This window comes from Passer domesticus, chromosome 1, assembly GCF_036417665.1.
Source record: "Passer domesticus isolate bPasDom1 chromosome 1, bPasDom1.hap1, whole genome shotgun sequence".
Taxonomy (NCBI): Eukaryota; Metazoa; Chordata; class Aves; order Passeriformes; family Passeridae; genus Passer; species Passer domesticus.
Window position 1 is genome coordinate 99,459,360 of NC_087474.1, and position 17,730 is coordinate 99,477,089.

Consider the following 17,730-nt stretch of genomic DNA (forward strand, 5'->3'; position numbering starts at 1 on the left):
CTGATTATCTTAAGTGAAATCTAAAGCTACTCTCTTATCCGCAGCTCTTAGATGCATGGCAGCTTCTGAGTGCAGAAGCAATGAGAGAGCTGCATTTGTAGGATTTTGTGAAATCATGTGTTGGAATTATGTGACTCAAGTAACACTGTTTTTTCAATGACAGACATTTAAATAATGAGACAGTAAGCTGGCTATCTGAACCAGTAACTGCATATACAGAAACAGTGCAAAGGATGAGTTTGCACATGGTTAGTTTGGATTAAGTGAAGATATCTTCCGTATAATTCTGTGTGAATAGTAGGGGGGCATCATTCTGATGGAATAATATGTTTCCTCTACTATCAGTTTGTTGTTAGAGAAGAAAATAGAGGTATATACCCTACATTTTCTGTCTTACAGTTTTAACTTGCAACTGCACCTTAGTCATTCTTGAAAGGCATCTTTATGACTGTTTTATTTCACTGGTGACATTTTTCAGTTTTAATTTTTTTAATCAAGAATATTTTGAGAAGATGACAAACAAGTGTGCATGTAAGCCTTAAAAATATATTGTTTTGTATTTAGACCACAGAGGATGATAATGGGGCCAATAACTGTAATATCTTCAGTAATCATGTGGATGATGGAGTACAGTAGACCTTCATCAGATTTGCAGATGTGAAAAAACAGGATGAATTGTTGATACACCAGATGTACCACTGGGTTGTGCTGCCATTCATGGCATGTCAGAAGGTTGGAGATCTTGGCCAGCAAGACTCTTTTAAATCCAAGCAAAGGCAAATGCCAAGTCCTCCCCTTGGGGAGGAAGAAACCCCAGGTACTCACCTGTATAGGCTGGGTGGTGTTTGGCTGGAAAACCACATTCCCATAAAGGCCCTGGGGATCCTGGTGAACACCTAGTGGAACATGAGCCAGCAAAGTACCTTTGGAATGTAGGCAGCCAGGAGAAGCCAGATTGCACCAGGGAAAGCATTACCACTAGATCAGGAGAGGTAAGTGAGTCTTCTTGACTGCTCAGCCCTGACTGGAGCACATCTGCAGTGGTCTGTCCACAGTGGGCTTCCCTAAACAAGGGAGACATTGACATACTGGAGTAAGTCTAGAAAAACCTCTACAAAGATGAAGGTACTTGGGCATCTATCATATGAGGAGACCCTGAGAGAATTGTGATTGTTTAGCCTGAAGAAAAGACTCAGAATCTTCCCAAGAATGCCTAGAAATTGTGGCTCACACACTCATAAGAGGCTCTCATTACAAATCCCCGTTGTGCCCTGCAGCAGCAGCTTGAGCCTCTGTTAACACCAGGTTAGCCATGAGGGAAGAGATGCCTGCCTCCTCTCAAAACACAGGGACATATGTCCTGCTCCTTCTCTGATCAGTGGTGAGGTGGGGGCTGGGGAAAGAGGGATTGCTGCAGAGGGAGGCAAGGAACAGATAAGCCAGGGCAGGCACCACTTTCTCCAGCCCTTTGAGTTGCTGGGCTGTTTGTTCTACTCTCACCTTTGTATCCCATCTTCTCCAGGGAGGAACTTCTGGTTCTTGCCTCTTTTGAGCAGAACAGGAGGAGGTGAGTTGAGGTCATGCCATAGATAGAGGAATGGCTATTTTGTGCCTTTGAATTTCAAATGTCAAGTAGGAGGAATATATTGTGTACTGCAGGAGAAAAGGGAGGGGTAGGAGGACATATGGAGGAGACAGGGTGCACATCTGTTTCTAGTCTCTTCCCCAAAAAATTGAAGTGGCCTCTCACTCTGAAAACTATTGTGAAGTTTCTGAACTGTACCCTTCCAAAAGAAGCACCCAGAAAACATAAATACCCAGAAGCTGTAATATTCCTTTTGGAGATGTTGCCCTTCCCTGCTACTTCCTAACTCACTCACTTCCAGCAGCTACACTGACCTGAGGCCTGCAGGCTCAGAACTTCAATAAATGCATGATTTTATTGGCAGTGAGAGATAGAGGCTATAATCACAGGAAGATTGTGCATTTATCTTTATGTATAGCTTATGAGATCTCAATAATATCAGTAAGTAATGGTATTAAAATTTCTGAGTTATTGTAAAGTCTATGTGAATACAAAAAATTCCTTTCCATCAGCACTAAGACATTCCATTTTTATTTGACCAGTAACTTGAATGTAGCCATCTAGCACAAAAGGACTTGAGACAGCTACAATTTGAATGACATCCTAACAACTTAATATTCAGTTTAGGGATTGAAAGCATATTTCCATATTTTTTTCCTTGATCAAATAATTCAAAACACTTCCAGATCTTGTATTTTTGAGGCTTTGTTTTGCTTCTTTGGTTGACTTTTTGGTGGCTCTTATTATAACCAGGCAAACTTCACAGCTCTGGTGCACCATTTTGTGCAAAGAATAGTGAGAAAACCTTCTACCTATCTGCCTCTCTTGCAGGTTTAGCTGGCTGTCATGGGAGATGGTTTCTGACTCATTAAACCAAAAATCACCAGATTTGTGTGCAGTGTCTCTCCAGTGTCCTTTTCCTCTCAATTTAACCCCACTGCTTCTGCAAAACCTTGTAATTTAGTGTAGAAAGGGTCAGGTTAAAGTTGCTGCACCTTCTCTTTGATTTATTAATTTAAAATATGATTGTTGGTCATAGAGGGAGGTTATATTGGTATGGCCTGTGATGGCATTACATGCTTAATAGCACTACAAAAAAATCACTGGCTCAAATGGCAGCTCTTACTTAACAAAGTAAGCAGCTTCCCCATCAGTTGCTTTATAGTTTATGTACAAGTGGAAGTATTATGCTATGATGAAATAAGTGGTAAGGACAAGGTTTAGACTGTTTTGAAACACCTGACTGGAATCTCCAAGTACTTTTAAGGTTGAGAGAAATTGCAGTGAAAATTCAGTTATCTAAAGTCTTAGCAATATGGTAAGAAAATTACAGTGAAAATATGGAACCACTTAAAAATTTTGTGATATCTGTATTTTCCTTTACTATGATTTCTGAAGAATTAAGGCGCTGTCAGATTTGCCAACCATTTAGTTTAACCTTTCGAAGAGATCAAATACCTTAAAATCCTCAGGGATTAGGAGGCCAAAGTGTCTTCTAGGTGGCTCGCTGTTTCCTCACATGCTTTAATATCTACACAGGTCTGGTAATTTTTGTGGGATTCATTTGACCAAGTGCAATGTAGGTGGCTGCATCTGATACAGTCACTGTAGTCTCCCACTGGTGCCTACAGCAGTTAGCAGCAGATGCTTCTAGGGAGTGATTCATCCCAAGGTTTACCCTAGGCAAGTCAATATAAGTTATGACATACTAATATAAATCACATGAAATTTGAAGTTTTGTACTTTTTCAAATATACTGGGACATAAAATTTCTCACATAAACTTAAAAAAATATTGGAAAGCATATGCTATCCTCTGCTTTCAGTCTGTGATGTCCATGTGGCACAGGTTTAAGGCCTCTGAAGTGCATTCATTGAACACCTGGACACGTAACTGTGCATGGCCAGATGCTTGTGTTTGAATATATCAGCCCAAGTAGGCACAAAGCCAACCTTTCAGTAGTTTATAAAAATAAGGCCAAGATTTCTTTTCTTCACTTTATTTGTCCATGCTGTCTATCCATGTTCTGACTGTTCACCTTCCTTCCTTCCTTCCTTCCTTCCTTCCTTCCTTCCTTCCTTCCTTCCTTCCTTCCTTCCTTCCTTCCTTCCTTCCTTCCTTCCTTCCTTCCTTCCTTCCTTCCTTCCTTCCTTCCTTCCTTCCTTCCTTCCTTCCTTCCTTCCTTCCTTCCTTCCTTCCTTCCTTCCTTCCTTCCTTCCTTCCTTCCTTCCTTCCTCCCTCCCTCCCTCCCTCCCTCCCTCCCTCCCTCCCTCCCTCCCTCCCTCCCTTCATTCCTCTCTTTCTCTCTTTTTTTTCCTCTTTCCTTCCTTCTTTTCTTTCTTCCTTCCTTTCTTGTTTGGTTATTTTTCCCCTAAAGTGTGTGTTTCTGTGCAGTGAACAGCACCTCTCCTGTATTCACTTGTCCATCTCTCTCATGGTGTCTTTTGCAGTCCTTGCTGTTGGAATTCCTCACAGGGTTTCCTCCCTGCTTTTTATCTACAGAACTTTGTTTTGGAATGGGTCAAGAGGTTGTATTCAAGCTGACTGCCTTCCGATCTTTCCTTATCTGTGCTCTGGGACATGCTTTTCTGTTCAGAGTAACCTGAATTTCTCCATAAGGGGAAAATCAGGAGTCCAGGAAGCTGGAAATTAAGTAAACTATTGGTATGTGGAAAAAAAAGCTGTCAAATCCAGTAACTGATAAATAGCAAACTGGATGAATCTAATGCTAAACAAATTAAGAAACAAACAAACAAAAAGAATGCTCTTTTCATTTCTAGTGGTTTCTGTGAACTAGCTGCAAAGGCACCATATGCATATTAGGAAAAGTATCTTCATTTTTACTAGAGCTCTGTCAGAGGTAGTCTGTCACTTGTGGTTTAACTTCTCTTTTCTTATTGGGTAATTGTAAAGATATAACAAGAGTTGTCTCAAAGGTGTAGTTCTCTTTAGTAGTTGTATTTAAAGGGGTGAAAACTAAATTTGGTGTTGATTTAAGAAACTTAACTGTTCAACTTCAGAGAATGTCTGAATAGCCTGCTTGTAAAAAAGACAGTTAATATAACAAATCTTTTGTTTTTCACCCAGATGCACAGTGCATTGGTTGTTAAGTGCATCTCTTAATATATATAGATAGATAGGTATATTTTATAAAGCTGGCATTTTAACTGCAAGAGGTACTTCAAAATTCATAGTGAAACTGTATTAGCATGAAATAAAGCATAATTCCTCAGGAAAAGCAATACAGATCACCAATTTAATCTGAATCACCAGGTAAATATTAACTGGAATTGCTCTGGTCATCTGTCACAGATGCTTTTTATTTTCCTTGCTGTCTGCACCATCATGCATTTGTCCCATGCAGAGTCAGTAAAAATAGCAGACAAGTTCACATTTATCAGGAATATGTCCAAGACCAGTGCTTGAAAAAGACCAAAATAACTCTATACTACCCAAAATAACAAAAGCCCAAGTCAGTCTGTTGAGACTAAGTTGACAAAGCCATAAGGTGTGTGGTAAAAAACCCAACAAAATAAAGAAACCTCCCCACACAAATATTAACAAATTGGTCAGAAATGTTGTATAAAAATAAATGGCAATTCAGAAAACACTGTGTCACAAGAGAGCTGAGAAGAGGCAAGCGACTTCAAAAATCACAACTTATTCACTGCACATAGAAGTGAGTAATAAATAATGAAATACATGAGATTGAATTAGGAGAGATGATACTTAAAGCAGCTTCTAAAACTAATAAGCAGTACCACAGTCTAATGCACGTCTGACTTTTCATATATGAGTTCCTTCTTGCAAATCAATAAAACTATTGAAATATTTAAAATTAAACTATATTCTCAAGCACTTTCCTGGCTCAGTGAGAAAGACTGAGCACAAAGCTATTCCGTGCATGTGAAAAATTAAGGCTACATTGACTTTAGTGCTGCATATGGATATGGAGTGATTTAGTTCTGTTTCTGTCTCACCTGGAGGGAGGTAAGTTATGGAAAATATTGTCATGAAGAGCAGGTTGATAAGGACTATTTTCAGGAATAGATGGGATCGTAGTGAACAGTTTTATGGAGTAAGTGACAAAAAAGATAATGAGGTCTAGAGAAAACATTCAGCTTTCAGCCTGCAGGAACTAGGGCGATGGCAGCAGCTAAGGAAAAATGGCTGAGAGATCTAATTGAAGTGTGCATAATCTTAAATGGTGTAGATAATCTTAATGCTTTGTACCCAGCATGCATTCAAAGACCAGGGGCAAGTACTGTACTTAAAATCAAATGCAGGCATAAAGAAACACTTATTAAATTAATAGTAACTGCTGAAGTGACCTGCAAGGCATAGGTATGGAGAAAAACACATTGAGCGTTCCTCGGGCAACAATTAGGTTATGTCCTGCAGCCATCAGCACTGGAAGGAAACATTCATGGCTTCTTCCACTTCCTCAGTGACATACGAGAGGGGGTTTTATTTTGTAACTGTACTTGAACCAAGACCATCTGACATTTTTTTCTTCCATAAAACTAGATTAAAATGCCTCATTAGATTCTTTTTTTGCAACCTCTTACAGATTAAAAAACACAGAATGCATCTTTAAGTTGACAGTTTTGTGATTTAGGCTGTCTGAATATATATGCATGAGCACTTCCTCGCTGCATGTATTGCTGAAAGGTTTTGTACATGTACATTCCCATCCAGAGCATCTTGTTAAAATCTGTGCTGACCGCAGATTAAGAAAATATGCATAAAATATGCATGATCTTGGTTATTTCTGAGAGAAGGATCAACGACACATTTGACATTTTAATGCCAAATATATATTATAATCATAATTGTGATTGACATTTCTGCTGAAGGTTTTTAGTGGCAATGTAATCCAAGTTACCCTTGTTGGTGGGCAAGCAGAATTTATTTTGCTGGCAATGTCTGTTGGCAAAAAAAGCTCCCTGATTTTTTACCCATTTTTTTTTCCACATCTCTCCTCCAGCAAGCCCCTGATTTCTGTAGCATAGCCCTTCTTATCCACTATTAAGGGTACAGTTCCAGGTGACTGGTGTCAGAATACTCTCTAAGCACTTCTGGTGGGGTGTAACTGCAGCATGCTGAGATACCAGAAAAGTTACAGAGCTGAAAGAAAATACAAATTAGCCCCAGCTGAGTACAGAATTAATGATGAGGTATTGCTCCCAGGACCTGATAAGTCATTTTTGAGCTATGCTGTTCCATGTAGAATAAACGGTGTCTTTGTGTATTATTACATTGCATAGTGAGCCTGTCACCTGTTTTAGCCTGAAAAATCTGGGATTTCTTGCTTGGGTTTGAAACCAGAGAATGAAGAAATAAGCAAACCATTAATTCACAGCTTAGGACTGTGAAAGAAAAGTATTTTTGTAAACATTTCAGTAAATCTTGAGCTAATATGATGTGCCTTATTTCTTAAGATGTTGTATTCCAGTAAAAGAAATAAAAGACGTAAAGAACTGAATTGGGACTGTAATGGAGTGTCCATTCCTCAGAAGAACTGGGAAGTTTTCACCTTAAAGCTCACCATGGCCTGCTCTCTGTTTCCAGTAGAGTGAAGGGTTCATATTCTCCCAAGAACAATATTGCACATCTAAGGTACCTTTATACTGGAGAGATTTTTTCCCCCTCTTTTCATCATTTAGAGGCAGAAGAAAAAATAATAAAACAGATATTTAGAGACCAAATGTAGACAGAACAGCTGTAGTTTTAGCTTGTGTTAGCTGGATGAAATCTGACAAACAAACAATACTAATAGAATGATAATAGTTTTGGGCAGCCAGCCAGGAACACGCTGTTGTGAATAGGTCTCGAAAGATATTTTTTTAAATGGAATTTGGCAATATAGCCGGTTTTATCAAAGGTGAAATATTTTATGTTTGGTTTCCACTAGATTTTGAGGATAATCTGTTGTAGACAAGTAACAAGGAAACTGGGTACCAAGAATATGAGCATAAGAAACTTTAATTGGTTTGGGATAAACAATAATGCTGTGACTGAAGGAGAACAGGGATTTGAAGCTGAATTCTGGTATAATCCAGGCCAGTAGCCAAATGCTAAGCAACTGAGTGTGACAGACAAAATTACACAGCCCCCTTTTGCAATGTGGTTCCATTTTTGAAAATGTTCAAAAGATTTTGTCTCTTATTCTGTTTGGAAATTGAAACAAATTTGCAGCAACTTCAGTAGATCTGACATTTAATTTCAATGCTCTGTTCAACCTGTAGCAATAAGCAGAACGTGTGTTAGGTGCAAATTATTTGTGTTTAATATAGATCTGAAAATAGTTTCTAGAGTGTAGAAAAAGGAATTAATGATTTTTTTAGGCTCTAACAGATCTTTTCAAATGAATGGTCAGAAAAAATATGCAATGAAAAGAGGATGGCAATTGTTTATTTTCCATTAATAATGAAAGAATCAAGTTAAGCCTAATGATAAATCTTTAATTTCGGATGTGGTCATCTGTTAGAGATGGTTCTGTCTCCTGTTCACCTGACTACCTTCTGAATCTCTGAACCCTAAAGTCTCTATTAACTTTACTGATTGCACTGTTGATCACTGAATGAAGGACATTTTCCATAACTTTATGATATACTTCCTTGGCATGTCTTGGAAGTAAGGTTGATGTCATATAGGTTTGTGAGGCAGTATTTATTAGAAGTTAAAATGGATCCCATTACTTGGACATGAATTTCATATGTAACTATATTTTACTCTGAACACTAATAACTACCCTATTTCCTGTTTACTAGAAATGTTGTTCTAAGAATTCTTTTTTTTTTTCCTATAAAGTTCATAAATGTATGCTTTTTCTGGTGTGAACAGATGCATGGAAGTTAATATTCTGTGTTGAGAGGCAGGTGAAGCAGTAGTGCTAATTAATGTCTAGGTTGTTTCCGTCCCTTTTTTAATTTTTTTTTAGCAGATCTCTTACAATTTTCAGCTACTGTTTATCCTTTCCATGACTTGAAGACAAAAAAAGCACCTGTCAGTTGAGAATGGATTCATAGAATGGCCTGAGTTGGAAGGGACCTTAAAGATCATCTAGTTTCAAACCCACCTGCCATGGGTAGGGACATCTTCTAGTAAATCATCTTGCTCCAAGCCTTATTCAGGACTTGAACATTTCGAGGGACGGGACATGCATACCTTATCTGGGCAACATGTTCCAATGCCTTACCAACCTCACAGTAAAAAAAAAAAAAAAAACCAAAAAAAAAAATACTAATACCTAATCTCTTTCAATTTAAAGCCATTCCCCCTGTCCCATCACTTCATGTCCTTTAAAAAGTCCCTCTCCTCTTGTAGTCCCTTTTAGGTACTGGAAAATGCTACAAGGTCGTTCCAGAGTCTTTCCTTCTCCAGGCTAAACAGCCCCTATTCTCTTAGCCTTGTTTTCTTGGGAGAGGTACTCCAGCCCCCTGATCGTGTTTGTGGTCCTCCTCTGGACTCACTCCAGCAGGCCTCATTGTTCCTACATTGGGCGCCCCAGAGCTTCAATCGCTGTTCCTAAATCGTCATCCTAAACTACAGACATTTTGGAATTAAAAAAGTTTAACATCAAAAGCCCAAACTTTATAGTCTGGTCAGACTTCTTGCATTCAGGCATCTACAAGGTCTTACCAAATTATGTTGTGAGTAGTTTGGGCTGCCCAAGAAGGAAACAGGATTGAATGCTCCTTTTCCATCAACCTGTAGACACTTATCTACCATCTGAAGTGCTTATCATCTGGATTTTATCTAAACCAGTTTCTGTCCTTTAAATATTGATTAGTTCAGTGGCCAGAACTGAACTAATGTCTCCAGAGAAAAATGCAGCTGAGTATCAGTATTACTGTGATTAGATTAATTCACTGGAATGCCATCAGCATTGAGGCAGGTGCCTTCCAACCTTGGACCAGCTGGAAGTGCTTTTTCTGTAAACTCCCAGGTGCCAAAAGGCAGTCAGTGAAAGCAATTTCAGACACAGAATTAATGAAGGTAACAGCTGATGATATTGGGCAACAGTGTTTGGCAAAACATCTGATTTCAAAAGGAACGGTATCCTTAATCACATGGGTAATATGTTATGGATGATGAAAGGAATGCTCATCAATGGGATCGATTCTTGTCCAGTGAGTTTAATACAATGCATATCTTCATATTCCCATTTGGATGAGGCATCCTGCCCATGTACCAGCTAGTGAGACATAATAGGTATTCTCCCAGACTTTTATTTTGCTCTTGCAGCTGTCATAATGAAAGTCTTTACTCATTTTTTAATTATGAGTTCTAGCTATTGTAACAATGAAGTTTGTCCAGTCCCATAAAATCTTCTGAATGATGGAATCTCCGGAGCTTTCATTCAAGTAATTATTTAACAGTATTATATGACAGGAAAAAATGTAACTATTTACCACTGCTGAAAAAGCATAATTTCTTGTTAATATTTTTTTCTTTAGTTAACTTATGTCTTTTTTATGTCAACTTATCACCTGTGCCATGTGGGGATCAGGATTAGGGCATAGCTAGGAGAGAAGATTGCCACTATGATTTCTAGGTCCAGCTCAGAACCTGCTTCTTCGCTGCCTCTATCTAGACACTCATCACCAGCACTACTGGTAAATTGTCAAGAAACTGTATCTTTGTTTCTTGATCTTTATAGCTGTGTTTTGCTTTCCCCTGCTTTGAAGATCTGTGCAAGCAACTGTCAATGAAATTGCTGCACTTACCTTCTTATATTGACATATTTCTCAAATATATAGGTGCTTGTAACCATTTTTGCAATGTTACTTCCACATGCTTTTCCTCTAAGTCATCCATCAAAGCTGATTAGACAATATATTTTGTGCTCTGAGGTGGGCAAAGGCACTCTAATATATCCCTTTTCTTATTATACAGGCTATTATGTATTTAAGGTTCACTTTAATATTCTTCTAGAATATTTTTTTTCTTATTTCAAGTACTGTTATGATATTAAAATTTATTCATAACTTCGCTAGAGGCAAGATCAAGTTCAGTGGTAGTCTGCACATCTGGATAAGTTAGCTTGTATAGTAAGGTTACTGTGAATTAACATTTAACATAAATATTTATATTTTATAATTACCATTCCTTTAAAAATGCAGTTTGTTATGCTTCAATCTGTTCTCTTTCTCTGAATGTATTGTTTCATCGGTTATGTGACATCATCTAATGCTCAAGAGTGGCAGCAGGCAAATCTTTTAACTCTTCATTATTCATTAGTTTCCGTTTTGGTCCTTCTAAGCTCCTGGGACCATCAAGTCATCACGTGCTTGAACTTGAGGATCATTATTGTTGGCACAGGCTTGTCAGAGCATTAGAGCTGGCAAGGCACACAAAGGAGCCGTGTGTGGTGTCACAAGTACACATTGCTGCAAATCATCATCTTCCTGAGTTTTGTCCTTGTTATTTTCATACTACAAGATTCTGCATGCGCAGTCCTGTACCACTGTAAGAGTATTTTCTGTGGAGCTTTCTCATGTTCTGCCCTTTTCTTTGAAAGAATTATTTGCATTTTCCTTTTTTTTCCAGAAAATATTGCTTTCTATCTAAGCATACATGACATGCAATCTCTAGTTATGATGATAAATGTTAGCACCAGTCAGTTGAATCAGCAGTTTATATCCTGTTTAGCAATGCTGATTTATCAGCATAATTTAGCTTTCTAGAAAATGTTTGGGAAACAAAGGTAATATCTGCCATATATGAAACCTTCTCCATCAGGACTAGTTTTGCAGCAACAGGGGCACATTTAAGTTTCTATCAATCATTAATAAAATACTTGTATGAGCCTAGTGCAGAAACCTAGGAAACTAAGCTATTCTCTCTGGTGCTCAATAAGCTGACTTCCCCATTTTGCAAACGTGAATCAGTTCTCTTAGCAGATGATATTTTATTCCAGGGAAGTTATCCTGTTACCTGAAGGCACTTTTATCTCCTTTTCTTTTTCCACCCATTATACAATACTCCATGAACACAGTGTGCAGAAATTAAAACTCCAAATAGCCACTTCCGTTCCCTTCTACCCTCTCCAGCAGGAGAGGGACAAAGGCAGAGACCATACATTGACATAACAATTTACTGAAAGCAAACAGCAATGGACTGAGAAATGCACAGCAACAGCAACAATATTAATAACAGAAGTATATAAAAGGAGGAGGTGCTTTACACACAAAAAGGTGTGCACCACCTTGACACAGTTCTGTGTGGCTGCCAGGACAAAGACAGTGGTGGCTGCTCCCACGCACAGTACCATGTCACAGGATGGCAGGTGCTCCTCTCAGCGCTCTCCTTGTCCCTGAGATGGGAACAGGAAAACAATGGACAACCCCAAAAGCTAGATTGTCCACGTTGAGCCACACTGCTGCTTTGGATGCTGGACTTGGTTCCACACAGCTATGGCTGGCACTGGCGTTGCCGCTTTTGACTGCTCTGTCCAGATCCACTTGGCTCCTTTCAGCTTGGGGCAGACCCAGCTGAGGTCTACACATTTGGATCTACAACAACTTTCCAGAAGATTACTGTTACTGGAATACTTTAACTGATACAGTCAATTTAAATATGGCTCCTTAATAAACCTGTTGCCTTAGGTGAGGGCAACTGTTTACCCAGGGATAATTCTGCTCTTTTATTTTTCCCAGACTTCTGTACCCTACTACAGTGACAAAAATTAAACAAATACTTCCTAGCGATAGTAAAACAAGTAAACAGAAAAAGATTACTTACCATTTCTGGTGCCTTCCTCTCTCTCTGCAGTACATGGGGGAGCAGTGTGGCTTCATTCAGCCTTCCAGCTTCTGGACTCATATATGGGATATATAGTATTGTTTCCTTTCCTAATTTTGTTTCAGCTTTCTAATAATATCCATACTTTTTTTTTTTTTTACATAACTCTTAATATTTCCCATTGATTTCATTAGTGCTGCATCCCATTTTTTTTAAATGAACAGTAGAGCTTATCATCTTATCATACCTGCTTCTGTACTGACTTTAAGTTGAATGCATTACTTCCTTACACAGAAGCATTTAAAAGAACTTTAGACTGATGTTTCTCATTTAATCTACAACACCCTCTTTAAACTTAATATGGTGGTTTGAAGCTACCTTTTACTCCCCTGCTGCAGAACTGTTCCTTTCAACATTTTTGTTTCAGCATCCTTTTTCTTTCACATCACTATCCAGTGTTAATGACAAACTTTCCGTGAAAATGTGTGGAATTTCAACTGCATTAACATTTTCAAAAAATATTATCTTTCTTGGGAAAATTTAATTCATCAACACACATGCCTGATCCCAAAAACTTCTGTAATAAAATCTTTCTGTATATTTTTCAGTTTTTCAGCAGTCCACCAAAGTCTATCCAATAACCCTAGTCTATTTAGTTGTGTTGTACTGTAGTTAATATTTTTATAGCTCTTACTTGAATGGTAAATATTATCTTATTTCCCATTTCAAAGTTTTATACTGCTTCATTTCAGAAATTCCCATCTGAATCATAGCTTATGTTTTCCTACATACACTCATTTTAAGTTCAGATCCGGTTGCTCACAAGTTGGAAGCACATATTCTAAAGAAAGACTTCTCAGAGATACGCTAGGAAGTAGTTGCAAGGTTTTGTGACAGCATTCAAAGAGATACGTATTTATATAATATATGTAAGTTTTTTAAAATCCACGTCTGCATACACATATGCAGAGAGCCTGTTTATGTATGCACACGCACAAACACGACACACACAGTTATGATGTATCACCCAGTAGCTGTCCACTGTCTTCCGCTTTATACCATCTTGAAAAAACTTTTTTTTCCTTTCATTCATCCTTTCTTAAGTTTGGCTTTTGGCCATCACCTTTTAGCAGTCCTGTAAAATAATTTTCTTTGAAGGAATGACCATGATTCCCACAGGTATTTATGGCTGAGTTATAATCCTGAATATAAATGTTTATCTCTCACTCCTCCTGAACATGGAGAGGCAAGTATAAACACCTGTAAAAAATTACAGAGCAATGCATGAATATGTATGCTTTGAAAATGGAATAATGTGAAAAATACAACTTTTGTAGTTTGCAAAGAATTCTATGAACAATATGATTGCCTTTGCTAAACAACTTAATTATCAAAATAAATTATTGTAACGAAAAGCATGATGGCTTTCAATCCTGTAGAATGAAGTTAAGAAACTATTACAAGTCTTTCAATATGCAAGTTTCAAATCAGCCATGAATAAACAAATTTAGCCCTAAAATACAGAGGAAAAATGCTCAGTTAAAAAGGGGTGTACAATCTTAATGTGTATGTGGGTGGACTGTGTTGTGATCTTACTTACTTTATCACATTAAATAAAAGGGGGTTTTATGAGTATTTTCCTTATGTTTCCATATAGCTGTGCTATCTTACATACTTTTTCCAAAATGTCAGTTCATTTCTTAACATGATCTTTTTATTACCACTTTTTAGAACATAATGAGGTTTTATTTCATTTTTCATCCTTGAACCTCTCAAAACAGAATATTGAGTGCTGGTGATTTTGGGGTTAAGTTCATTGCATGGCCCAAACTCTTACAGAGGTAATTTTATGAAAAGTTAAATATTTTTAATGACTTAAATTTTTCAGGATATTTCTCCATCTCTTACAAGGGTCTTATTAGTTGTCAAAGTGATGCAGAATAAGACTAACCATGATATATATGATGCTTGAAAGACCTCTGAATACATCTACAATATGAGAATTGTTTGAACATTAAATTTTCCCGTTTTTTAACAAAACCTTTATTTTAAAATAATATGAAAAGGATTTTTTTTTTGTAATTTTGGTGTCATTAGTTTTGCACTTAAACCTGGATTTGTCTCATCTCACCTCATGTGGCTGAGAAATCTCTTATGAGACTTCATCTTTCTGTAAGCAATGAAGAGAGGTAATGTTTTGCTTCTTTGTTTCCAAGGAAATTTGAGCAATTAGGATACTAATTTAGGCCTTTAAGTCACTAAAAAATCACAAAGGATGGTTTTGAATTGTCATGCTTATATCATGGATCTTCACCCTAAAAACAGCTCACACATAGAGGACCTTTGTACTACTGATCAGAAAATTTTTCCATTCAATTTAACAATTTGAGCTAGGTGAATGTTGCTGATGTTCCTTGCCACTACTGTTATTCAGCATTGCTCTTCACTTCTTTTTCTTAAGATCAATCCAATTATGTTTGATCCAAACCCATAATAACTTGAAAAGCAATTTCTTTGCAGTCAGCAGGCTGCAAGAAGCTGGGCTGCTGAGAGGTATTCCTCTTCATGTTGGTTTCTAATGTCAAATTTTCACTCTTTTTCAGTCAGCAGTACAGGTCCTTATTTCCACCTTCACTGAGCAGTGAGTGGGTGATGTTCAGCCGTACCAGGCTAAATAGAAAAGTTGACTAGGTCGGCCTGGCAGATGTTCATTCTTCTTTCCTTATGGGAATGGTTTTGGAAAATCAAGATGACAATATATCATAGCACCTAATATTGCACTTTTTTCATGAAATCTAGTGAAAGTCCAGTTGCTATATTAAAAATGGTTTACCTCAGAATTATATGACAATTGCATTATTCATTATCTCCTGACCAGTGAAGAGAAAGGATCTTCTATTTTGAATGGTATACTGTAAACTGTCCAGGTTGTGCACAATTTAAGTTGTTTAGATTTCTTTTAATTAGGAAAACAAACTACATTCAAGCCATTATAACAATGCAATAAATTCTTTTTGAGTCTAAGATCAGACAGAGAGTAAGTCCTGTTTCTGATAGACTAAATCTCGATTTTTATAAGAAAGAAATAGAGAATATAAAAATGTAAGAAAGAAATAGAGACTATAAGAATATAAGAAATATTTTTTAATTCTTTTTGAAGAATAGACTTGGAAGTGGTTTTTCAGATTAAACTCATCTACTCTGAATTTCAGAAAAGGCTATCTAACCAAAATATATTGAATGTTTTATTTAAAAAGTGAAAACGTAAAGCTATGGTTGATATACAGTCTTGAATTCACCTACATTTTCTGACTATTGATTTTGAAAATATTTAAATAATTGCATCAGGGAGCTTATTTTGTGTCATTCAAACCGATTTGCATTAAAACAGTACTTTAAGAAACCTCAACCAAAAATCCTGGCTGAAAAAATGCTTAAGAAGTACATTTCTAGAAGCCTAAAAAGAACTGGAGGGAATGACCAGAAGTATCTTTGGAATAGGAGTGTTTTCAGAAAGTGAATGTGCAGGCATTCTTTTCAAAATGCAATCTGAAAAACATTCACAAAAACATGCTGCCCTTAACTTGGGCAGAAGAATTCAATGAAGTTTTCTGTTTGGTTTTGTATGTTTTAAAAGGTTTCCTCTTTTCTTTTGCAATAAGCATTCTCTAACCATGAACAAATTCCAGTGTTTTAGCCATTGAATCCTCTTTTATAACACAAACCACAGGGGGCCTGCTTCAGTGAAGAAAGCTGAGACCCAAGTAAACTTCTGAGTTTCAGCCTTGGCTAACATAATGATTTTCTGGTTTTCTGTTACCTGGAGCTGTTTTGGTACATGAAGACAGGAAGAAGTACTACTAGAGACTTGCCCAGTAATTTAAGATATATAAGACTTTGAGAAAATAACATTCTCTTGGAGGTATTCTCAACTTTTACGAAGATAAATTGATGGGGAATTCATCATAGAGATTTATTCCCTTAGGCCTTATTGCTCTGTGTAATGTGTAAGATGCATGATTTTAAACAGAGGATTTTACCTCACTGACTTTTAAGGTTTCCTAGTTTAATTTTTCAGCAGGTGGTTTATAGAGCTAAAATATTTCAAAAATCTCTTTAAAAGTAAATGGTGCTGGTAGGATGTTCAAGCTGTATGAATAAGAAATTTCTCTACATGACAGCAATGTAAAGATTGTGTCTTGTTGCACTGAGAAATGCAAAGCTTTTTTACTGACTGCCAGATGACTTATGGTGACTTTTTTTTTTCTTTGATTTTTTCCAGCTTTCATTTGCAGCAACAACTCCAGAGTTGGCTGATAAGAAAAAATATCCTTATTTCTTCCGGACAGTGCCATCTGATAATGCAGTGAATCCAGCAATTTTGAAGTTACTCAAACATTATCATTGGAAAAGAGTAGGAACTTTAACCCAGGATGTACAAAGGTTCTCTGAGGTAAGATTTGCATAATTTACAGAACACACAGAGAGATACTAATATCAAATTCTAAGCAGTTAGTTCGTTTATTAATAGCAATTCAGAAAAAAGAAAAACTCCCACTGTTTCAGTCCTGTTTGGCTTTCTCTTAGTAGGTCACATTTGCTGTACTGAATAAGCTTAATTCCCTTCTGGGGTTTATTGGAGTGTCTGTAATGAAAGCTACCCATTCTTATCCATGTCTGTTTTTCACACACAAGATCATTGCACCCCAGTGTAAAGGTTCCTTTATACTATTTGATTTGCAAAAACACATGTTTTTGAGGGAGGCTTGTATTCTGACACTGGTTCCCTTAAAAAGGAGAATAAATCCAATTTCACCATGTTCCTTTTGTGCTCTGATTTATTATAAGCATCAATCTGAGCGCTGAGGAACAAAATCTGGTAAGTCTGTGGCTGAAAATATCAGAGGAGCTTACAGAGACAAGAATGTCTGAAGCCCTAGAACTAAGAAGATCACACACCATGCACCCCACAGATCTTTCAAGTTTCACCCTGAGCAACATTCTGGTCATAGAAATTGCAAAAAAATATGCAATAAATGTCATTAACCATTGTTTTAACAACTGAGTGAAAGAAAGTATCTTACATGTAATGAGTCAGAGGAAGACAAGGAGAAGAGTTGGCCCATTAATTATTAGAAAGGTAAAACTAACAGAGACATGCCTGGTTTTTGGTTGTTGGAAATTTTTTTCTTCCTCAGCATTGATTTCATTAAAGGCTGACTGTGCGCTGAAGACTAGCGTAATTAAAATTGGGGAAGAGGGGTAAGAACAGGTTAGAGTCATCGTAGATGAGTCAGATATTTTCAAATTGTCTGGCACAATTAATTCACTATGGAATACTTAAGAAATCTTAGACTCTTCCCTTATGAGATTTGAGAATTAAAGGATTAAAAGTA

The 17,730-nt window shown here is 37.2% G+C and overlaps 1 protein-coding gene across 3 annotated transcripts in view; it reads left to right on the top strand.

Annotated features, from left to right (window-relative positions):
- GABBR2 (gamma-aminobutyric acid type B receptor subunit 2) overlaps positions 1-17,730 on the top strand; it is a 457,331-nt gene that overhangs the window by 166,126 nt on the left and 273,475 nt on the right. For all 3 annotated transcript variants that reach the window (XM_064430950.1, XM_064430955.1, XM_064430964.1), the window contains one exon: positions 16,617-16,787. In XM_064430950.1, coding sequence (XP_064287020.1) covers positions 16,617-16,787 — 171 coding nt within the window. The remainder of the gene's footprint in view (positions 1-16,616; positions 16,788-17,730) is intronic.